This window comes from Nipponia nippon, unplaced genomic scaffold (genome assembly GCF_047370975.1).
Source record: "Nipponia nippon isolate SJK-2023a ecotype South Korea unplaced genomic scaffold, ASM4737097v1 scaffold_5, whole genome shotgun sequence".
NCBI lineage: Eukaryota > Metazoa > Chordata > Aves > Pelecaniformes > Threskiornithidae > Nipponia > Nipponia nippon.
Window position 1 is genome coordinate 72600997 of NW_028262369.1, and position 18717 is coordinate 72619713.

Here is an 18717-nt window from a genome sequence, read left to right on the forward strand (position 1 = left end):
TCTGAAAAACATACAGTTGTGGTTTTTGACACACCCCCCCCCCCCCCTTTTCTGGAGATGGTAGTTCCAGCTATAGTGAAATACAGCTATACAGCTTTTCACAATGTAATCTTAATTCTTGCCAGAAATCCTAAATCAACTTCCAGCCTGTTGCAGCTGAAGGTTAGTGTAAAGAATACATACCCTGATATGAAAGCAACCTGTGAAGAATGTTGTTTATTTATCATAGCTAAAACACTACTCTTTTTTTTTTTTTTTTTTTTAACCATGGTTTGTAGCCTGTCACTAGGTCCTTGTTGAAAGGGATTTGGCATCTTCTTCTGAGTCTAGATAGTACCCGCATCATACAGATTACCAGTGTCTGGTGTGGTATCTTAAGTGAGCATTAGCATAATGATTATTTTTAACCTTTGAGAGGGTCCCTTGAGCAAAAATTAGTTTTTAACTGTACTAAAGCATATAGTAGCTCAGAGTCTTATGAGGAAATACTCTCATCTGCATTGTCATTTGACCTATGACCTAAACGATTTTCTTACACCTCCCTTCTCCTGGTTGGTTTGATCCTTCATATATACCGTCTTTTATAAGCACTGTTAAGATGTCCGGCTTTTACAGGTAGTTGGCAATTATTTGCTTTATTTTGCTTACTTATAGTTGAAAGACAGCCTAGTACCTGTGTAAAAATGAATTCTTTGAGTATTTATTCCTGGTGGAAAAAGACCCCGTACAGGCACAATAGACTGGTCTGTAAAGGGATGTGAATTTTATAGTGGTTGGTTGGCAAGTGCTTCTTCCCTTCCCAAGTGCAGGGTGAGCCTAAAAGTGCTGCTCTTAGCCTGGTGATGGTTATTACTAGGCCACAGCTACAAGAATATTTGGGTATTTCCTGGAATCTATGTGTAAGGCCAAATATTAAAACAAAATTCATTGCTATTGTTTGTCTGCTGATGGAGAAGAGAGACTACATAATCTTTTCTGGAATGGATGAAGTTGCAAAAGGCAAGTAAGCTCATAAAAATTAGTTTACATTGTGCCTTCTAATGCTTTTCTGGATTGAAGAGAAGATCCACAGGGCCATCTGTGGAGCTGTCATTCAGGGAGTGGCCAGAATGGCATGAATGTACAGCACCTGTGCACAGGCTAGTCTCACCTGCTTCTGTTGCATTAGTGCTTAGTTTAGTGTTGGTAGTAAAGTGGTTTCCTTTAAATACAGCTGACAAGTGTTTTTCACTGCCCATGAAGTTTTAACTATGGAGGTATACAAAGCTGTTCTTTCATGCTGTGTCTCTTTATGTACTGTTTGAGACATTCCCTCCTACAGAGTGTACATCCGTTCATGCAGTTTCGTGCATCTTGGTCCAGTCACCTGCTGATCCTGAATTAAGAAGTTTCCCATTCACTAAGTTTCCTTACCAATCGCGCTGACATAAAAGTACCTCTTTTTGCATTGCCTGCAAATAGAATAGTCAATGTCACCTGCATTTTGAACAGTAAGGACAGGGATGGAACTGTATACTGCCTGAGAGGGAAGAAGGTAGATCTGCATCGCAAAAAGATGTTTTGCTTATGTCTCAGTTGAATCCTTCTTATGAAGGCTGTTGTGTGGCCCTCCTACAGAATAAGACAGCCTTGATTTTGTTGTGTGTTATTGCTTGGTTTTGATTTTTTTTTCCCCTTCTATTGTAATTCAGTCAACATTAGCAGCTGTAGAGGAAAGAGAGGGCCAAATGAGACACAGCAGAATTAGGTGTCGTTTTATTTGAAAAATGTGTTAGACCTTTTGGATCATCATTTGGACTGTTGCTAATAGTATGTCTGAAAATGTTGTCCTCATTGCAAAATAGAATCCTTTAACTGGTTATGTAAAATACCGTACATGTTTCTGTGGTTTTCTTTTAGTCAGATTTTATGTTCTGTTGTTACATGCAGAATGTTGCTGAAGGTAGTTATGGATGTAGGCAGTTTTCTTTTCCTTGTTCTGTCTTCCCAAACCATGAGCAGTTTGCTTTGTATTCCTTGCCTTGGCCCTTATCTGGAAAACGAAAATCTTCCTTCCTTCATTCTTCCAACATGTCTGGTGTAGTTTTGATGATAAATGTATACAAAGATGTTAAAGGCTTGCATTTTTACTTGAATCATTAAGCCCTTGGAAAGTTTCAGTAAAAGTCCAGATATCCAAGTTCTTCGTTTCGTTTTCTGAAGGTTTTATATAAGCTTTAGTGGAGCTTTAGACTGGCTGATCAATATGTGTGTGTCTACCACGTCATTAGGAGATGTATACTTCTGGATCTCTCTTCCACTTCCTTTGTGTACTCTGGGGACAAAAGAATTGCCTATATTGCCCTTAGTGTTCTCATATCACTTGCATCTGTGTATTAGGATAATAACTGTAATTGAATTGAATATTATGCTTCAGGACTTAAGTGAGTTGCCTGCTGTGATCAGGAATGTTTATCTGCTCCCTATGCTCCCTCCTCCCTCTTCACAATTAATGAAATATTTAGGGGTGTTATGTTTTCCTGAAGTGTGTGGCCATAGGTAGAATTGGGAAAGCAGAGCAAGGACCCCAGTGGTCTGAGGTAGGGAATCCTCATTCTGAGATGCTTGCATAGTCTGTCTTGCTGTGCACTCAGACTAGTGGCTAGAGTTGGCTGAAATCTGTTCCGCCTCTATCCCTCAGGTCACATTGGCAAGAAATGTTCGAGGCCTTTTCTTTTTCCTAATCTGCGTGGACCAAGAATCACCTCTCAGAGGCATCTGAAATCTATTTTGCTTAGTAATATTTCACTTATTGTAGAGGTTCCATCAGCCTTCGACCTGGGCGAAGTTAAATGGCCTGCAACATATAGGAAGTGTAATCTTGAGGATTTGTAGGAAGGATTCTTCTGAAAGAAAAACTCAGGGCTGAAATAGCAGAACTTGCTGCAAGTCATTTGTGGTTCTTCAGTGGGTAAGAATGAGATCCTTTTAAATGATCATTTACTTGAGCAAAATTTGCCATTTATCTAAAAACCTCTAAGACAGATTGACCTGATTATGTATTTATGTCCTCTTCAAATACTGTCATGAGCATGTTCAAAGTATATATTGTCTGGAGGCAAGCATAAATAACCTCCTTAAAACTTTGAATTTGTACATTCTCAAATTGTGTAATAAAGCTTAACTTGACTATGAAACCTTTTTTGGACATCTAGCTGACTTTTGTCAAGGTTGCAGCTGCTCTAAGATATTCTTATAATACAAAATGCATTCTCTGTCTACTTCTTACTAATATTTAAAAAACATTAGTTTTGTAAAAAAATATTTACAGATACACACTTCTTGAAGTTACCGCATTAAACTTAGTTCTGCCTCTTGTTCTGCATCAGCTTTTAAATGGTTTTTGTTATTTTTTTTTGGACATCATTCCAAAGCTGAATGGGAAGAGGTGCTACAATATGTTAGTGTTATGATAACTGCATAATGAAGATTCTGGAAAATTGCAGCTAATGTATGTTTTTAAGTACATCTTTGCTTACTGAAGGCAGACTATACTTCAACATAGATTTAAAACTGTACATTTTCCTAGCTTTCATAATCTCATTCTGTTTTCACACTGAAAATTCTCTAGTCTTAGCTGGTAAGACTAAGATGTTGGCTCCTGCAACTAATGAGTGTCATTGTTTTAAACATCACCTGTGCTTTATCCTCTGCTTGAAAAAAAAATTTAAGCTAAGACAACTTTTGTTTTTATGATCTCTGGCTAAATAGTTTTTTAGAGCTGTCTTCAGGTTGTCTTCATAAAGAATCTCCTGTGAGACATTATGTAATCTAGGATGCTCTTTTTATGGAAATTAATTTAATGCCCACTTGGGTACTCTGGCTGGAATCTTGGTTCAGGAAATGGGACACAATGATTGATAAAGTTCCTTCTTTTCAAGGCAACATCTGTTTGGCTAGATGTGAGACAGGCGCTGAAATATATTGGAAGGAATAAAGCTTTTACTGTGTGTCTTCTCAGCAGTGCAAATTTTGGATGCAATTAGATTCTTCAGTATACATTTCAGTAATTTTGGTGTGTTGTCTCTCTTACAGGAAGAAAGATCTCTTAAATGTGTTTCTGTATACAAGGGTCTCCCTATGGAGGCTAATTTAAAATTTCAGGCTGCAATTATGAAAAGCTAGAGTCAATATAAATAGTACTAATAACACAAAGACAGCTTAAGTGATAATGAGAAACCAATCCCATGGAATATAAGGTAGACTTCTGCTTGATCCACTTTGCATTTTACCTCTCTCTTCAAGCTTTCAAACAAAGAAGGGTAGGGTGGATAGGTATTTTGTGAGTGGTTGTTGAGGTTTAACCCCAGCTGGCAACTAAGCCCCACACAGCCGCTTGCTCACTCCCCCTGCCCCGGTGGGATGGGGGAGAGAATCAGAAGAGTAGAAGTGAGAAAACTCATGGGTTGAGATAAAGACGGTTTAATAGGTAAAGCAAAAGCCACGCACGCAAGCAAAGCAAAGCAAGGAATTCATTCACTGCTTCCCATCGGCAGGCAGGTGTTCAGCCATCCTCAGGAAAGCAGGGCTCCATCACGTGTAATGGTTACTTGGGAAGACAAACGCCATCACTCCGAACGTCCCCCCCTTCCTTCTTCTTCCCCCAGCTTATATACTGGGCATGATGTCATATGGTATGGAATAGCCCTTTGGCTAGTCTGGGTCAGCTGTCCTGGCTGTGCTCCTTCCCAGCTTCTTATGCACCTGGCAGAGCAAGAGAAGCTGAAAAGTCCTTGACCAGTGTAAACAGTACTCAGCAAGAACCAAAACATCAGTGTGTTATCAACATTATTCTCATCCTAAATCCAAAACACAGCACTATACCAGCTACTAAGAAGAAAATTAACTCTATCCCAGCTGAAACCAGGACAGTGGTTTTGCTATGGCAGGTTGGAAGTATTTCCCATTGTTTGTTAGAAATCAAGATGATGAAGTAAATGTTCTAGTATCTTCAGTTTGTTTATTTCAGGAAATCGTGGGTGCTTGGGTCAACTAAAGTTAGAGGGGGAGTGTACAAGTTTTGATTAAATACAAAGGGGGTTGGTAACTGCAGTGGATGTGAATATGGAGAATTATGTTTTTCTATTTCTTCATGCTGCTAACCAAAAAGAGCTTTATTCTTTCATATTTGCATTGTCTGTAAGGAGTGATGTGTTGTCATGTCCCTGCTTAACGCACTGCTTCATTCTAAAGATTTGGTGCTGAATCTGTGTAAGACCAGGGAGCAACTGTGCTATGTTTGACTTTTCTGGTTAGAATCTCTGGGGGTAGTTGTTGAACAGCCTGTTATAATCTGAAAGGCATAACAGTGCTCTCGTGAACAGCACTGAGTTTTAGAAAAACTGTATTTACTGTATACAGCACTTATGTATTTTGGGGGATTCCAGGAACAGTGAGACAGTTTGCTTTGATGTTACCATCTGATATCTGGTTAAGTCTTTTTTCTTCTTCCAGTTGCTTTTTCAAACAATTGTTTCATTAGCAGTTGCTAAAATTTATGTAAGTTATGTGTTCACTTGTGTTACTATAAATATTTATATTACAAACTTATAGATAATGTAAAGAAAAATATTTTTAAGAGCTTAGTGGCAAGGTTGTTGTTTGACTGGGCTTAAAATACAAACAGCTAGAGGCAAAGGAAAGTTCTTGTACAGGCATGTGCTTAATTTTAGGAGTAGCATTAGAAATTATGCTGTATGTGTTTGGCTGAATAACTGTTACTTTCAGCAGCTTTTAATTCATCTTTTATTGAAACTTTAGCCTGTCTGCAATTCAAAACGTGTATTTTCAGACACACAGGTTTCTTTTCCATGGTTTCAAAAATACATTCTTGCATGTTGCATAGATCAGTGGGTAAGGGAGGGAATATTGTGGACTGTGCAGTTTTGCACCTCCCAACTAAACCAGATTTTTAAAATGTGGGAACAGATGCTGTCTTTGTATAATACATGAATACAGAATTTTAACTATTAAAATTATTGCCTCAGTAATTTCAGAAACATATGAGGTTATTGGTTATAAAAGGTCTCTTTGCTTTTACTGAAGTGGCCGAAGCTTTATCTTTTATCAGACATTTGATGTGTTTTCACTGTGTTGTGTGACTACAAGCCTGGAAAACTATTGCCTGAAGCATGGTTTAAAAAAAGAAAAACAAAACTCAAAGTTAGATCAAAATACTATATATTGAAGGAGGCTTTCACTTGACATAAAATTTTTATTTGGGACGTTTTTAATTTGAGTTTCTTGGCTGACAGATTTCTACCTCATTTTTGAATTTGAGAAGCATTGGAATGTCTGTGTGCTGTAGGAGCCTTGGGATGTATTCAGCTAGTACCTATGCTATTTGAAGCTAAAAGAAAACAAATGCACTATTGTTCAGGTTTTCATCTAGATTACTCTTAATGTAAACTGGGTTATAGGACATTAGATAATGCACAAAGAATTTCCCATAACTTTCTAATCCCCCTCCAAATCTCCTTTTCAGGAGCACTTAATTTCAGAATATTTTATGCTTATTAAGAAGAAACATGGAAATACTAAAGCAAATGATCTGCACTGTATTGTTGGCTTAGTGTGCTGCAGCATTAAATTCAAAGGAGAAATGTTAGTGTCAGTTATAGCATAAGACTTTCTTATTTTTTACTGGAAAACATGCTGGATTTGATTGGTCCTTGTCATGTGGACAGAATATTAATATGAAACAAATAATTTATGTGCTTAAACTACCTTTCATTATTTACTAGCATTTACTTGAAGAAAATGCGTAGAAATGTGGATGTGAGCTTTGGCTGTCAGTTTTGTGAAAGCATTTCAATTTTTTCTTTGTAAATAACCTTATTTCTTTAAGCAGTCAGGTGAACAAGTATTGGAGGTGAAAACCTGCTAGAATCTTACTCTTTTATGTATGTGTACACACTATCCTTATGTGCTTGGACAGTGTACTACTGTAGTATTCTGTCATGTACGACTTCCAAAACAGAAATGGATACTGGCATGATGACACATGGATGATCACAAGTGGAATAAGAATTCTGATTTCTAAACCAGCTCCAAACCGAGTATATTTTCCAAACCACATGCTATTTAGTTCCTTTTGGTTCCTGAGGCTAGATCTTAAAATGCAGAAATCCAGTTACTTGTTCAGATGGTGTTTTGAACGTTTGTGTATTTTCTACTGCATACCTATAATAGATTTGTAACAAATTCCATAGTTGTTTTTAGGTAGAAAATCCTTATTTCAGTAACAAGCATAAGCTTGTACAAGCTTATGCTTAAATAATAAGAAAGGTTGGGGTTGAAAACATCAGTTGCCTGAAAGAAAGATGGTTTGTTTTCATTTTGGGGTTTTATGCTGTTAGTTGCCTTTGAACATAATTAAGCATCCATCTCTAGTTGAAAATGCTTATTACAGTGCTTGTGAAATTACAGTGAATGAACACGTTCTTGTTGCTGCCCCTTTAAGCACGTTGGCATTTCCAGTTGGACTCAGAATTCTATTTTTGTTTCTCTGATAATCTTTCCCTCATTAATTAAGTGTGGTGTAGACAAATCCTGCAGTCTGATTCTTTTACAACTACTTTTTTTTTTTTCAGTGCAGAGTGTTTTCATTGTAAGGAAATATTGTTAATATAATAAAATTTCCTATTGTCTTGAACTGGGTTGATTTAAGGTAGGAACTACCGTCTCAAAGTGCAAGTCTCACTGAAAGACACTTCTGTAACTTAGGTCTGTACCAAAGATCAGCCATTGCTTTCTGATGACAGCAATTGGTTAGTTTCAGAATTCTGCGATGGTGTCTTTTCTTGAAAATGTCAAAATGGTACATTTGAAGCATTGTTCTTGGGTTTTTCATTTTTTTTCTCATGTGTTTCTATATCACATTATCTTGTGCTTGTCCTGGCATACTGAAAGCCACAATGGCTTGCATAAGAATCAGCTTGAAAGAGTAAATGTTTCTTTTTTTCTAATTTATTGGTAAGTTTTTTTTGTTTTTCTTGCAGTGTAATTAAAATAGTAGGTTATGATTAAATGCTGCAGCTGGTGACTTCTAATGAAAGCCTCAGTAATTTTTCATAAGAATAATATTGGAATACTCTACTTCCTGCATTTTAAAGGTGAACAAACCTAATGAACTGTGCTGGAAGCTAGACAGTTGACTTACAGTGATTATGGGTCTGCCTGTTCAAATAGCATTTCAAACAGATAAAGTTGACTGATGCAGTCCATAGTGGATAATGAAATAGTACATCAACCACTCTTTAGTGCAGGAAGCCTTACTTGCATATGGAAGACTGTACCGTGTTGGTACCTTATTTTATCTAGGTATCCCAGAACAATGCTGCTCATTTTCATTAAGTTCTATTCTGGCATACACTTGAACAGAATAGAAGGTGAAGTGTTGAAAAATAACTTGAATCCTAAAATTACTTTGGCACTTCACCTGGTGTGAGCTATTCAGAAGGAACAGCTACTTAAACTCTGCTAGCCTGCAAATGCTTTAGGAATGTGAGTGGCTTACTTCATGGTGTTACACTAGAACAGTTGTTCCTTTTCTGTTTCTTTTGACCTAATTTCGTTCTAAATGACTCCTTTAAAAAACAAAACCAAAAAAACAACCAAGCCAAAACAAAACCAAAAAACCCCCCCAAAACCCCAACAAACAACAAACCAACAACAACAAAAAAAACCCCAACAAACCCCAACAAAACACACAAAAAATCCCACCCCCCCAACCCTTAAACTTATGCCATTTTTCTTTCTTATTATAACTGAAAGTGTTATATCCTTAGAAAGGTATGATAACTCCCAGTTAGATCATGATTTGCTAAAGTATGGTGCATGTTTGATGTGATCAACAACACTGAGAAAGAAAATGGCTGTAAAAAGGAAAACTTCAAGCTTTTTAATGGGAATGTGCACTCTTTCTGAGTTGTTACTGTTTTGAGTTCTTATGTCAAAAAGTTCAGATCCTGTTATCTGAGCATTTTATCTCTGCCTTAATTTATTTAATTAATCCTTTAATTAATGTCCTTTGGGATATTTCCTTCCAGTAGTGGAGCTTGTGCTAAGAGAGATCCCTTTTACAGAACTAGCAAGTTAATATTAGCTGTTTTTTAAGTGAGACACTATCCTCTGTGTGCCTTTTGCAAGCAAACGTTGACAGGCTCATAGGAAATGCAGCTGACGTTAGGAAGCTTGGGTGGGGACTACAAGGAGCTGGCAAATACTACAGGGTTTAGTGCCAGACTTGCTGACACAACAGTACTTTACTTGTAAAAGTTTTCTTTAGGCTTCTAATTCTGTCTACAGAGTAACTGGAACTAAAGCAGTGTCTCTGACGCCAAGTTAAAATAGCTAAAGCAACAGCTTATGGGAAATTGAGAATGCTGGTTTCTTTCCACAGAAATATTAGTAAAAAGAACAAGCTTCTCTCAATGAAAGGATGAGTTATGAACAGTGCCATACAATGAATGCACTGCAAAACAAGTCCCATCTGACTGCAGGGTAAGTGGCAAAAACAGCTCAAAGAGGGAGAGGCTAGGAGTGCAAAGTATCTGTAAATACTGAGCTCTGTCGATTTTGTATCACAGTTTCCATGTATTTGATTTGCCAGTTCATAGTCATATTTCCTAAGGCATGCTTTTAATAGCTTCCCTTAGCCTTCAAATAAAAATTCTTTACTTCCAGTGTATGTAGACATTGAGAAATGCTGTCTTGTCAAATGTGAACAGTGTTAAGCAGTTTGACCATGTCACCTTAAGTATAATGCCTTTTGTCTTGAATTTACAATATTTCTGGTCCATGTAAAAGCCTAAGGAGTAGCAAAGCAAAGCTTCGAAGGGGTGTGAAAGTGGAATCCAGCTTCTGTTTGTTTTGCAGAAGTTCAGGCAGAGTATGAGTTGCTGCTACCCTGCTGTCTCCATTTCTGTATGTGGGAGGGCTTTCAGGTGACGTCATGGAGAGGAATTTTGCAGGGGGAGGCATGCCTCACTTCTAGAACATAAAAACCGGTGCAGTCTTGGTGGAAGGATGCAGCTCTATTACATAAGCATATTGGCATTTTTTGGATTTGGGCATCACTCTTAGATTTTAGGAAGAGCTTCTTTCCCTTCCCTGGAGTGCTAGAAGTACTTTACAGTACTCAAAACAAGTGTTGGAAGAAATGAGATTCAGATGGTGAATTTAATCTGTTCAGTGTTTGCTCAGCGTGGTATGCCATGCCAGGTTAGCTTTAATATTATTGCCTCTTTTAAGGTAAGCAGCTGCATTGTGCTCTCCCACAAAAGTAAAATCTCAGTAGGAGACTGAAGTGGCTTTGCCTAGAGCAACTGGATGGCAGTATCTTGCATCTGTGGGAGACATGGGCTTCTGCAGACCTCAGAATTGTAGATCACCTCTGAAGTCTCCTGTTCCCTGATTATTTTATCAAGGCAAAGTGAAATATAAGCAATATATAAATAGAAGAAAAAGCTATTTTTAAATCAGGGAAATTTTTTGCATGAACTATTGGCATATAAAGTCAAAAACGGATTGAACAGTTTTTCTCTGAGATCACCTTTATCATCTTTCATAACATCTCATCAGTTTAACTCTGCAACACTGTGATGTCTTTCGGACCAAGATTTGTCTTTTCCTGAAGACTAGCATTTAGAAAATTTGCTTTTAAGTCTATGAAACGTAAACGGGTGCTTTCTGAAAGCTATGCAGCAAATTACTATGTAGCCCATGACTTGACCAAATCAAGCTGTACAGCACACAATGTGTAGCTGTTGGTGGCAATCTGTTCTCGTGTCTCTCTGGACATTCTATAGCACATATCTAGGATTTACTCTTCTGTATTGCCTGATTACTCCCCAGTTGTTGCCTACATCGTTTTCCCCCCAAGTATCTAAATTTTCATTCTGAACCAGATCCTGGGTTTAACAGTGTGGATGTATCCAGGAAGGCATGTGTATCTTAGCTCTATATAAGGGGCTTGGAGGACATGTTTGGGGAAGAGAATAGAGACTTGTTTAACAAAAGATTAATTTCCTTTGAGGTGATAGTGGATAATCTTTGGAGAATGTTAAGTCTTTATATGGGTCACTCAAATTTGTTGAATAAAGGAGGGTCTGATAGCTGTAATGGTGACTCTTTGCTTCCAGGGAGGAGTTTCTTTGTTGGGTAAAAATTGTCCAGTATCATTGAAGGGATCTGGACAGTGTCCAAGGTTTAAACCCTCTCATGGGATGTATTGCTGACATTCTCTGTGGTCTGTTTAAGCATTTCTGTTTACAGATGTGTGGAGTCAGCTGTTTGCAGTGCAGTGAGACTGCACTTCCTGTGGGTTGAATGGTGTTGCTTAACTGTGGTCAGCTGAATTCCTTGGACAAGGGTTGAATTTTTGTAATGTAAAGTCAATAGACTTTGCCAACAATAGCTGGCAATGAATGCACGTGCAAGGCTAGCATGAAATAATTTCTGATGGTGTATTAAATATTGTGGACTCTGTTCTTCATCTTTCTGCATGGTTTGATAAAAGTGAGCTGCAAGAATGGCTTTGTAATTATCCATTGCAGCTTTCACACTAACTTTACTTGTGAGCAGGATAATAAACTGTGAACGTACACAATTGTTATAAATTTTATGGACAGACATGTGCTTTGACTTCGGAACACTTTTTCAGAAATTTAGTAGCTGACATCAGTTCTCTTAGACACTGATACAATTTGAGTATCAAACTTTTTTTTTTTTCTTTTTCAGATGGAGCAATTATCAGATGAAGAACTTGACCATGGTGCCGAAGAAGATAGTGATAAGGAAGATCAGGATCTGGACAAGATGTTTGGGGCCTGGCTGGGGGAACTGGACAAACTCACACAGGTTAGGGAGGTTTCAGTCATCTCACAGAATAATTCTTTATAAGTATTACATGTTTCTTTTCAGTTGGATGCTAACTACTTAGCACTGCCACTTGCAGCAAGGTAGACTAGACCATGTGACCAGCTCAGTACTCTTTCAAGGTTTCTAAATTGGCTTGTTTTCCCCATCTCAAAGTTGTTAAATTAATTGTTCACAACCTGCTAGTTCGACCTTTCCCAAAGGGTATGATTCCTTCTGACAGCTATGGAGTTGGTATTTTGTCCTCCTGTATATAGAGACACACTGACTTCAGCTAGCTAGGGGTAGGCTATATTTCCAAACATATGGATGGACATTGTCCAGCTATGACAGCATTTATTTGTTGCACCGGAACAGCAAAAACAAACAAGAAATTGTGAATGTTGCCACTGATGGCATGGTAAGGTGCCCTGATACACCCTAGAGGACTCGCTGTTATTCCAGAGTACTCTTCCTGCATCAGAGAGGCAACTGATAGTACATCTTCTTTGGGCACTGCCTTCTTTCTAGTGATTTTCCTTCACAAGCAGATCTTGTGTTTTGAATGGTATGCCAGACTCCTGGGGTGATAGGCCATTTCTCTGTAACTGCCTGCTATGTTTTTTTCAGCTGTGTGAACTGGCCCTCCTGCATAATGTATTTCATCTTCTCCCTCTTTGTCACGTAGACTTAAGCAAAGTTATGATACCTCAAGTTTCAGTAAGCTAGAGAAGAGGCAGCTCTTCTCATCTTCATCTTACTCAAAGACTGGAAAAAAAATTGAGCTAATCATGTGACAACATTTCAAATTCAGGCTTATCTGTGTTATCTTCTGGTTAAATCTCTGCCTGCAAGATCTAAATGTACATAGCACTCTAGGGGAAAATTTTTATTTTCTGAACTTGTGCATGCAGGGCAACAAAGAATCCTGCCTTTTGAGATGAATGGAAGACAGTGTGAAATAAATCTGTATATCATAATTCTTATTGTGTTTTAACTTCCTGTGAAGGATTTTTAATGATAAGTGGGAGCAGTTTTGAAGGTGTGGCTCTGTAAACTACCTTGAGTGAGGATCTTCACAGGGGAGCACAATGGGTAATTGGTCTTAGGCCTTTTGCTGTCTGCCCCATTTTTTCAGGTATGAGCAGCCCAGAAATATAAGCATACTTTACTTGGGGCTTACATCTACACTACTGACATACAGACTTTGTGGTCATGTCTCAATTTGTGTGCTGATCCATGCAAAATTCTTAAAACCTACTAACAGATAGTTAAGGGGAGGACCCACATTATTTGTTTCTCACTTTCGTATTGCTGTACAACGCAGTGCAACATAGCCTGACAGTTGCCCTTCTATCTTTTGTGACTACTGAGAAATGACATTCCCCCAAAACTTTGAATGACCTCATATGGTTTTGTATAAACAAGTTAATGCAGTTAGTTGTGTCTTAGTTTGTTTGTTTGGAAAGTGATTGTGTTTTGATGCAGCTGTCCCAATAAAGTCCCAATAAAGGGAGGGGGTGATTAGAGCTAATGAGCTTCAAAGTGCGTTCTCCTGTAGTCTCAGCATTTGTTGCTATTTATCAGCTGGACTCTAAGAACAGTAGGAGGAAAGGGTTTTTTTGTCCCTCAGTTCCTTGAACTTTAACTTTGTTTTTAGATTTCCTAAATGTTTATTTTGGGTGGGGGGATTGAAAGTAAGACCAAGATTCCTTTTCAAATGGAAGTGCTTTTTAAAAGATTTGTAATTGTTAAGATGCCCATGAGATCATTTGAATTCACTTTGCCCTCTTTAACTGTTGGTCTAATAAAAGCATAAAATGTAGTCACAAAATTTGCAGCACATGTGAGCAGTGTTTGGCACTGATGCAGAGTGCGTTAACATTTATCCTGCTCTAGTTATCCTGCTCTATGGTGCAGGTTAAATGAAGGAAATCTTACCTTGCTTCTCATGATCATTCAGAACTAAGCTTTTGGTGCTGTTGCAGTTTTCAGCAGTTCTCCAAACTGCTAGTTTAGCATCATAATGTGTTGCTGAGAATGTGCTCTGATAATAGGTGTAAGCATATCACATATGTTTCCAAGGATGTGAGATAACTTTATTATTAAATTCAGTAAAACACATTGTAGATGCTTTTAACCAGAATATATTTGCTTTACAGGAAATCTTTTGTGGCAGTCTATGGGTTCAGCCTGAAGGAATGAGCCCTAACTTGTCTCTTCTGTCTCCAGTTTCACTGCTGCCTCTAGGGTTATAGATAGATTTTTTTTTTTTTTTAAAAAATTTTATTGTTTTTCAGCTGTTCTGTGTGGGACAATATGTAAGCTCCATCAGAGGTACTAGAGGTGAAGTTTTTTCCCCCCTGATGGAAGACAAGGCTGCATCGCTGGCTTCTCATTAAGTGATGATTGACTTCCTAATAAAGTGATTTTTATTTTTTTTTTAAGCTCAAGCCAAACTGAGGAGAGATGGGAGTTCATAAAAAATAAATAGTGGGGAGGGAAAATAGTGTGTTTGATTTTTAACAAAGGCTTGAGTAAAGATGTAGAAAATGGAAATAAAAAGCTTAGGTGAGTTTCTCACACAACACACAAAGTTTCTTTGTTGTGTTAGAGCTAGAAGATGCTTTTCTTTCAGACAAGCATACCTTCAGGAAAACTTTATCAGTACAAGCATTGCTTAAATTCAAACCCTCTGCAGGCCTGTCAGGCCTCAGCAACAGCAAGAGCTAGATTCCCCATGTAACACTTGTGACTCCAAGGGCAGCAACTCCAGACCCTGTCATGTACCTCTTGGGTTACCAGCTGGATCATAGTGCCCTGCTGTTTGCTACTTACAAAAATGCTGGTATTTATTGTAATATTTATGCCCAAATTAGCCTTCGTAATGTAACAATTCAATGTATTGGGTAGAAAGATGTCTTATCTCTTTTTAATTTCTAACCTATATTAGTTTTGCTAAAAAAATTTATCCTACGTGAGCTGGCTGGCGTTTGCTTTCACAATTTAACATTTTTCGCGGGAAAGGCTTATTGAGAAAAATGTCTGAATTTAGCCAATTTAAAATCCCTTTTAAGAAAATAAAATTCTTCATTGAATGCTTTTGTGTGTTTATGCCATGATTTTGCTCATAAGCTAATGATGCATTTCTTAGAGAGGGTGCCACAGTTTGAATGTGTTTAGATACTTGTGCAGTTTGCTGCAGAGTTGTTGTTACAGGTCAGCCAGCTGTCTGTGTTTCATACATGAGCTAGTATGTAACACCACTTAAAAATGCATTTGGAATATGCTTCCATCCTTTTGATTCTAAAAAAAACCCAGAATGTGTTTAACATCTTTTCTCCATTAAATATCTGAAGCTAAATCTCTGTGGTATGATGACATATGCTTTCAGTCTAAGGCCTGAAAAAGAGGTTTGGTGGTTTTTTTTTTATGCCAGGAATTTTCTAAAAATTTCTTTAAGAGAAAATTAATTTTCATTCATCTTGAAGATTTGCTTGTTGAGTTCCTTGTCAAACTTTATTCTGCCCTTTTGCTTGTCTTTTTCAGAGTTTGGATACAGACAAGCCTGTGGCACCAGTGAAGAGATCACCTCTCCGTCAGGAAACCAATCTTGCCAACTTCTCATATCGCTTCTCCATGTACAATTTGAATGGTTTGTTGAATTATTTACCCCCTCAAATATCAGTTTAGGGAAAAAACCTGTTCCAGCTATAAATGAGAACACTATAAAATATAAGAGCATTTAAATACACTTCTAGCTGAAGTGAGAACTTGTTTGCTGAAGGCATTGCGTTCTGATGGCACAGAATTTTGAGTATCCTAAAGCAGTGTCTTTTACAGCACTCAGTATCTGAGAATTGTAGTCTAGTGTTTGTACAGAAATACACGTTCTGGGATCTATTCTCATGAAACAATGCATTTATGTGTATCTGTTAAATGGGAAGAAAGAGCATCTTGCTTCATGGGACAAGGTGCAGGAATATAGGTACAGAATGCTTTCATGTTAAACAAAAATAATGTTTTTCCTTGTCTTAAAATAGCTTCCCCTGGTTGTAATACAGGAAGCCTTAATTTATAGGCTTGAGTATGTGTACAGTATTTTGTGTTTTTGGTTTTTTTGTTTGTTTTTTTTTTGAAGCAGTATCACATACCTTGCATTGCTTTAGCAGAAAATGCTTAGCAAACACCTACACTTTTTTGAAAAGTTGAGGCATGATATTATACAAATGTATTTTTAGATTCTGTTCACAGGACAGCAGTTTAAACTTTTCAAATGTAATCTGAACATTCATAGATTTCTTCTGTCAGCAAATGTATTTAACCTAAATAGTTTTTTTATTTGCTCTTAGACCAGCCAAGAGTAGTAGTGCAAATAAATTTCTGCTTAGCAGTGAGCAGAGATTTTGCGGTACTGATGGGAACAGAAAATACAGCTTCCTTTGCTCCCCTTACCCTAACTGTTAAATTTGATAACACAAAGTGAAGAGTTGCACAGACAAATGAAGTAACTCTGCACATACCAAAAACTCTTGTTTGTTGCAGAAGCCCTGAATCAAGGGGAGACTGTGGATCTAGATGCCCTCATGGCTGATCTCTGTTCCATAGAGCAGGAGCTCAGCAGCATTGGGTCTCATTCAGCAAATAATGCTGCAGTGAAACGCCTTGCCCCAGAATCCAAATCTCAGAAACCACCTGCTAGCCGACCTTCTACTAAGCACAGCAGCATAAAAGGATTATCCTCCTCATCTGGTAAGGTGACTAAACCATCACATGCCAACGTATCTTTGGATGACATCACTGCACAGTTAGAGAAGGCCTCTTTGAGTATGGATGAGGCAGCTCAACAGTCTGTTGCAGAAGACACCAAACCAGTAGTTACTGCTCAGCACAGGAGGACAGCATCTGCTGGCACAGTGAGTGATGCTGAGGTGCGCTCAATCAGTAACTCCTCCCGTTCCAGTATAACCTCTGCAGCTTCCAGCATGGACTCCTTGGATATCGATAAGGTGACGAGACCTCAGGAACTGGACTTGGCATCACAAGGGCAACCAATCACTGAGGTAGAGTGTCATTAATTCAAGATTTTGGTTTGTTTGGTTTTGTGGTTTTGGTTTTTTTTTTTTTTCCTTCAAACTCTCTTTTTTCTTTTTTCTCCCCTCTCCCTCATGCTGACACTCGTAGCTAAACATCTTCAGTGCAGTGGGGTTGATTAAAGATAAAATTGCTTTTGCATGGATTGCACGTGCTGTGGCTACTTCTTTCTCTGTTTTTGTTTCTGTCTGCAAGGAATATTTTCAAAGAATGTGCACTACTTTTCTTTTTTTAAGGGCTTTCCCCATCTCTTCCTCTTCCTAAGCTAGTAATGGATTTTAGTGTTTTATAGTTAATGTTTTTATTCTAAGTAAATCTCATATAGTGCTTTTAATTTAAATCTGAGGAAAAAAGAAAGTACAAGTGACAAGGCTACATTCCTGTTACAGTACACTTGAAACACATGGAGCAATTTAGGATTGCCTATCTGGAGCCATACTATACCAGTAATTTGCTGCTACTTAATATTCTTGTTTAATGTATGACAGGAAGAACTCTTTGAAGCAATTTGCAACACAGAAAAACAACTGGGGTGCTATACAGCAATAGCAGATGTTCATTTGGGCTTTTGGTGCCTCAGTGTTGCTTAATCAGAGAGGAAACTTTTCCGTAAAAACACAGCCAGTTTGGGGAGTGCTGAAAGTGCTGGTGACTTGTGTGAGGAAATGGGGAAAATGTTCCAGTGAATTTAGAGAACTAGAAGCTGTCTTCTAGAGGTATTCTCTGAACCAGAAATCTGGCCTGTTCAAAAGTCAGTTGTACTAATATGCATGTTCCAGTTTTCTCCTGTAAAAGAGAACAAGCTGAGTTTATTCTAATCAATAATTAACACTAATTTGAATGAACTGTGCTGAAAGCATGCCTCTACCCATCTGCAGCAAAAGTTCATCTGATATAAAGAGTGAATGATGCAGGCGTGTCAGTCTAATGATCAACTCATCAAGGTCACACTTAGATTTAAATCTTTATTTGAAATGATGAGAAATGAATGAGTGACAGTTTAGGTAAACTTTCTTTTTGCATAAAAAGTTGGTGTTCAGTATATTTTTATTGGACATTCATATTGAGTGAAGCAAAACTGAGGTAGATAGAAATGTGTCCTTTTCTCTTTGGAAAGTTAAAATGCAAACCTTTGCAGTATTGCTGTAGGCTTAAGTGTTGGAGCCAGATTGTGACAGTCATTGATTATATTGTTGTTTGTTTGTCAATCATTTTTTTTCTGTGGTATGACAAGGCTAACTTTTGTTTTTTGGGTCCCTGACTGTTATTCATGCTGATATCTCTTTTTTTTTCTACTGTAGAAAGTTAGGCAATATTGCATTTTTGTCTCTCCTCAGGCTGAAAAGATTATTTACTTGAATTAATTGCTGCTGTAACTTGCATAGCACAAGAAAAACTTGAACTTTGCATTTCTTAATTTATAAAAATGCAGGATGTTTTCTGCAGTTGATTTTGCAGGTCTTCCTCTGGATCTCAGCCTCTCTTACTTCAGGAGTGATACGCTTGAGGCATCAGTAAGATTGCCTTTCTTGTGTCCCAGATTTTTCAATTCTTTGCATGGCATGAGTAATCAAGAAACCACCTGCTGCACTTAAGTAACTTGACGTTGGTTAATCAAGAGACAGAGGTCAAGAAGTGGCTTTGTCTTCACAGGAAGCTAATCTATATTGCTGCAAGTGTTGCAGTTGCTTTCTGAGCTCTTAGCCACTGACTGCAAGGCTCAAA

General features: G+C 37.9%; 1 protein-coding gene across 1 annotated transcript in view; it reads left to right on the forward strand.

Annotated features, from left to right (window-relative positions):
• Positions 1 to 18717, forward strand: part of RAPH1 (Ras association (RalGDS/AF-6) and pleckstrin homology domains 1) — a 100534-nt gene that overhangs the window by 27121 nt on the left and 54696 nt on the right. The window contains 3 exon segments of the mRNA XM_087733545.1: positions 11782 to 11901; positions 15448 to 15553; positions 16444 to 16961. Coding sequence (XP_087589671.1) covers positions 11782 to 11901; positions 15448 to 15553; positions 16444 to 16961 — 744 coding nt within the window.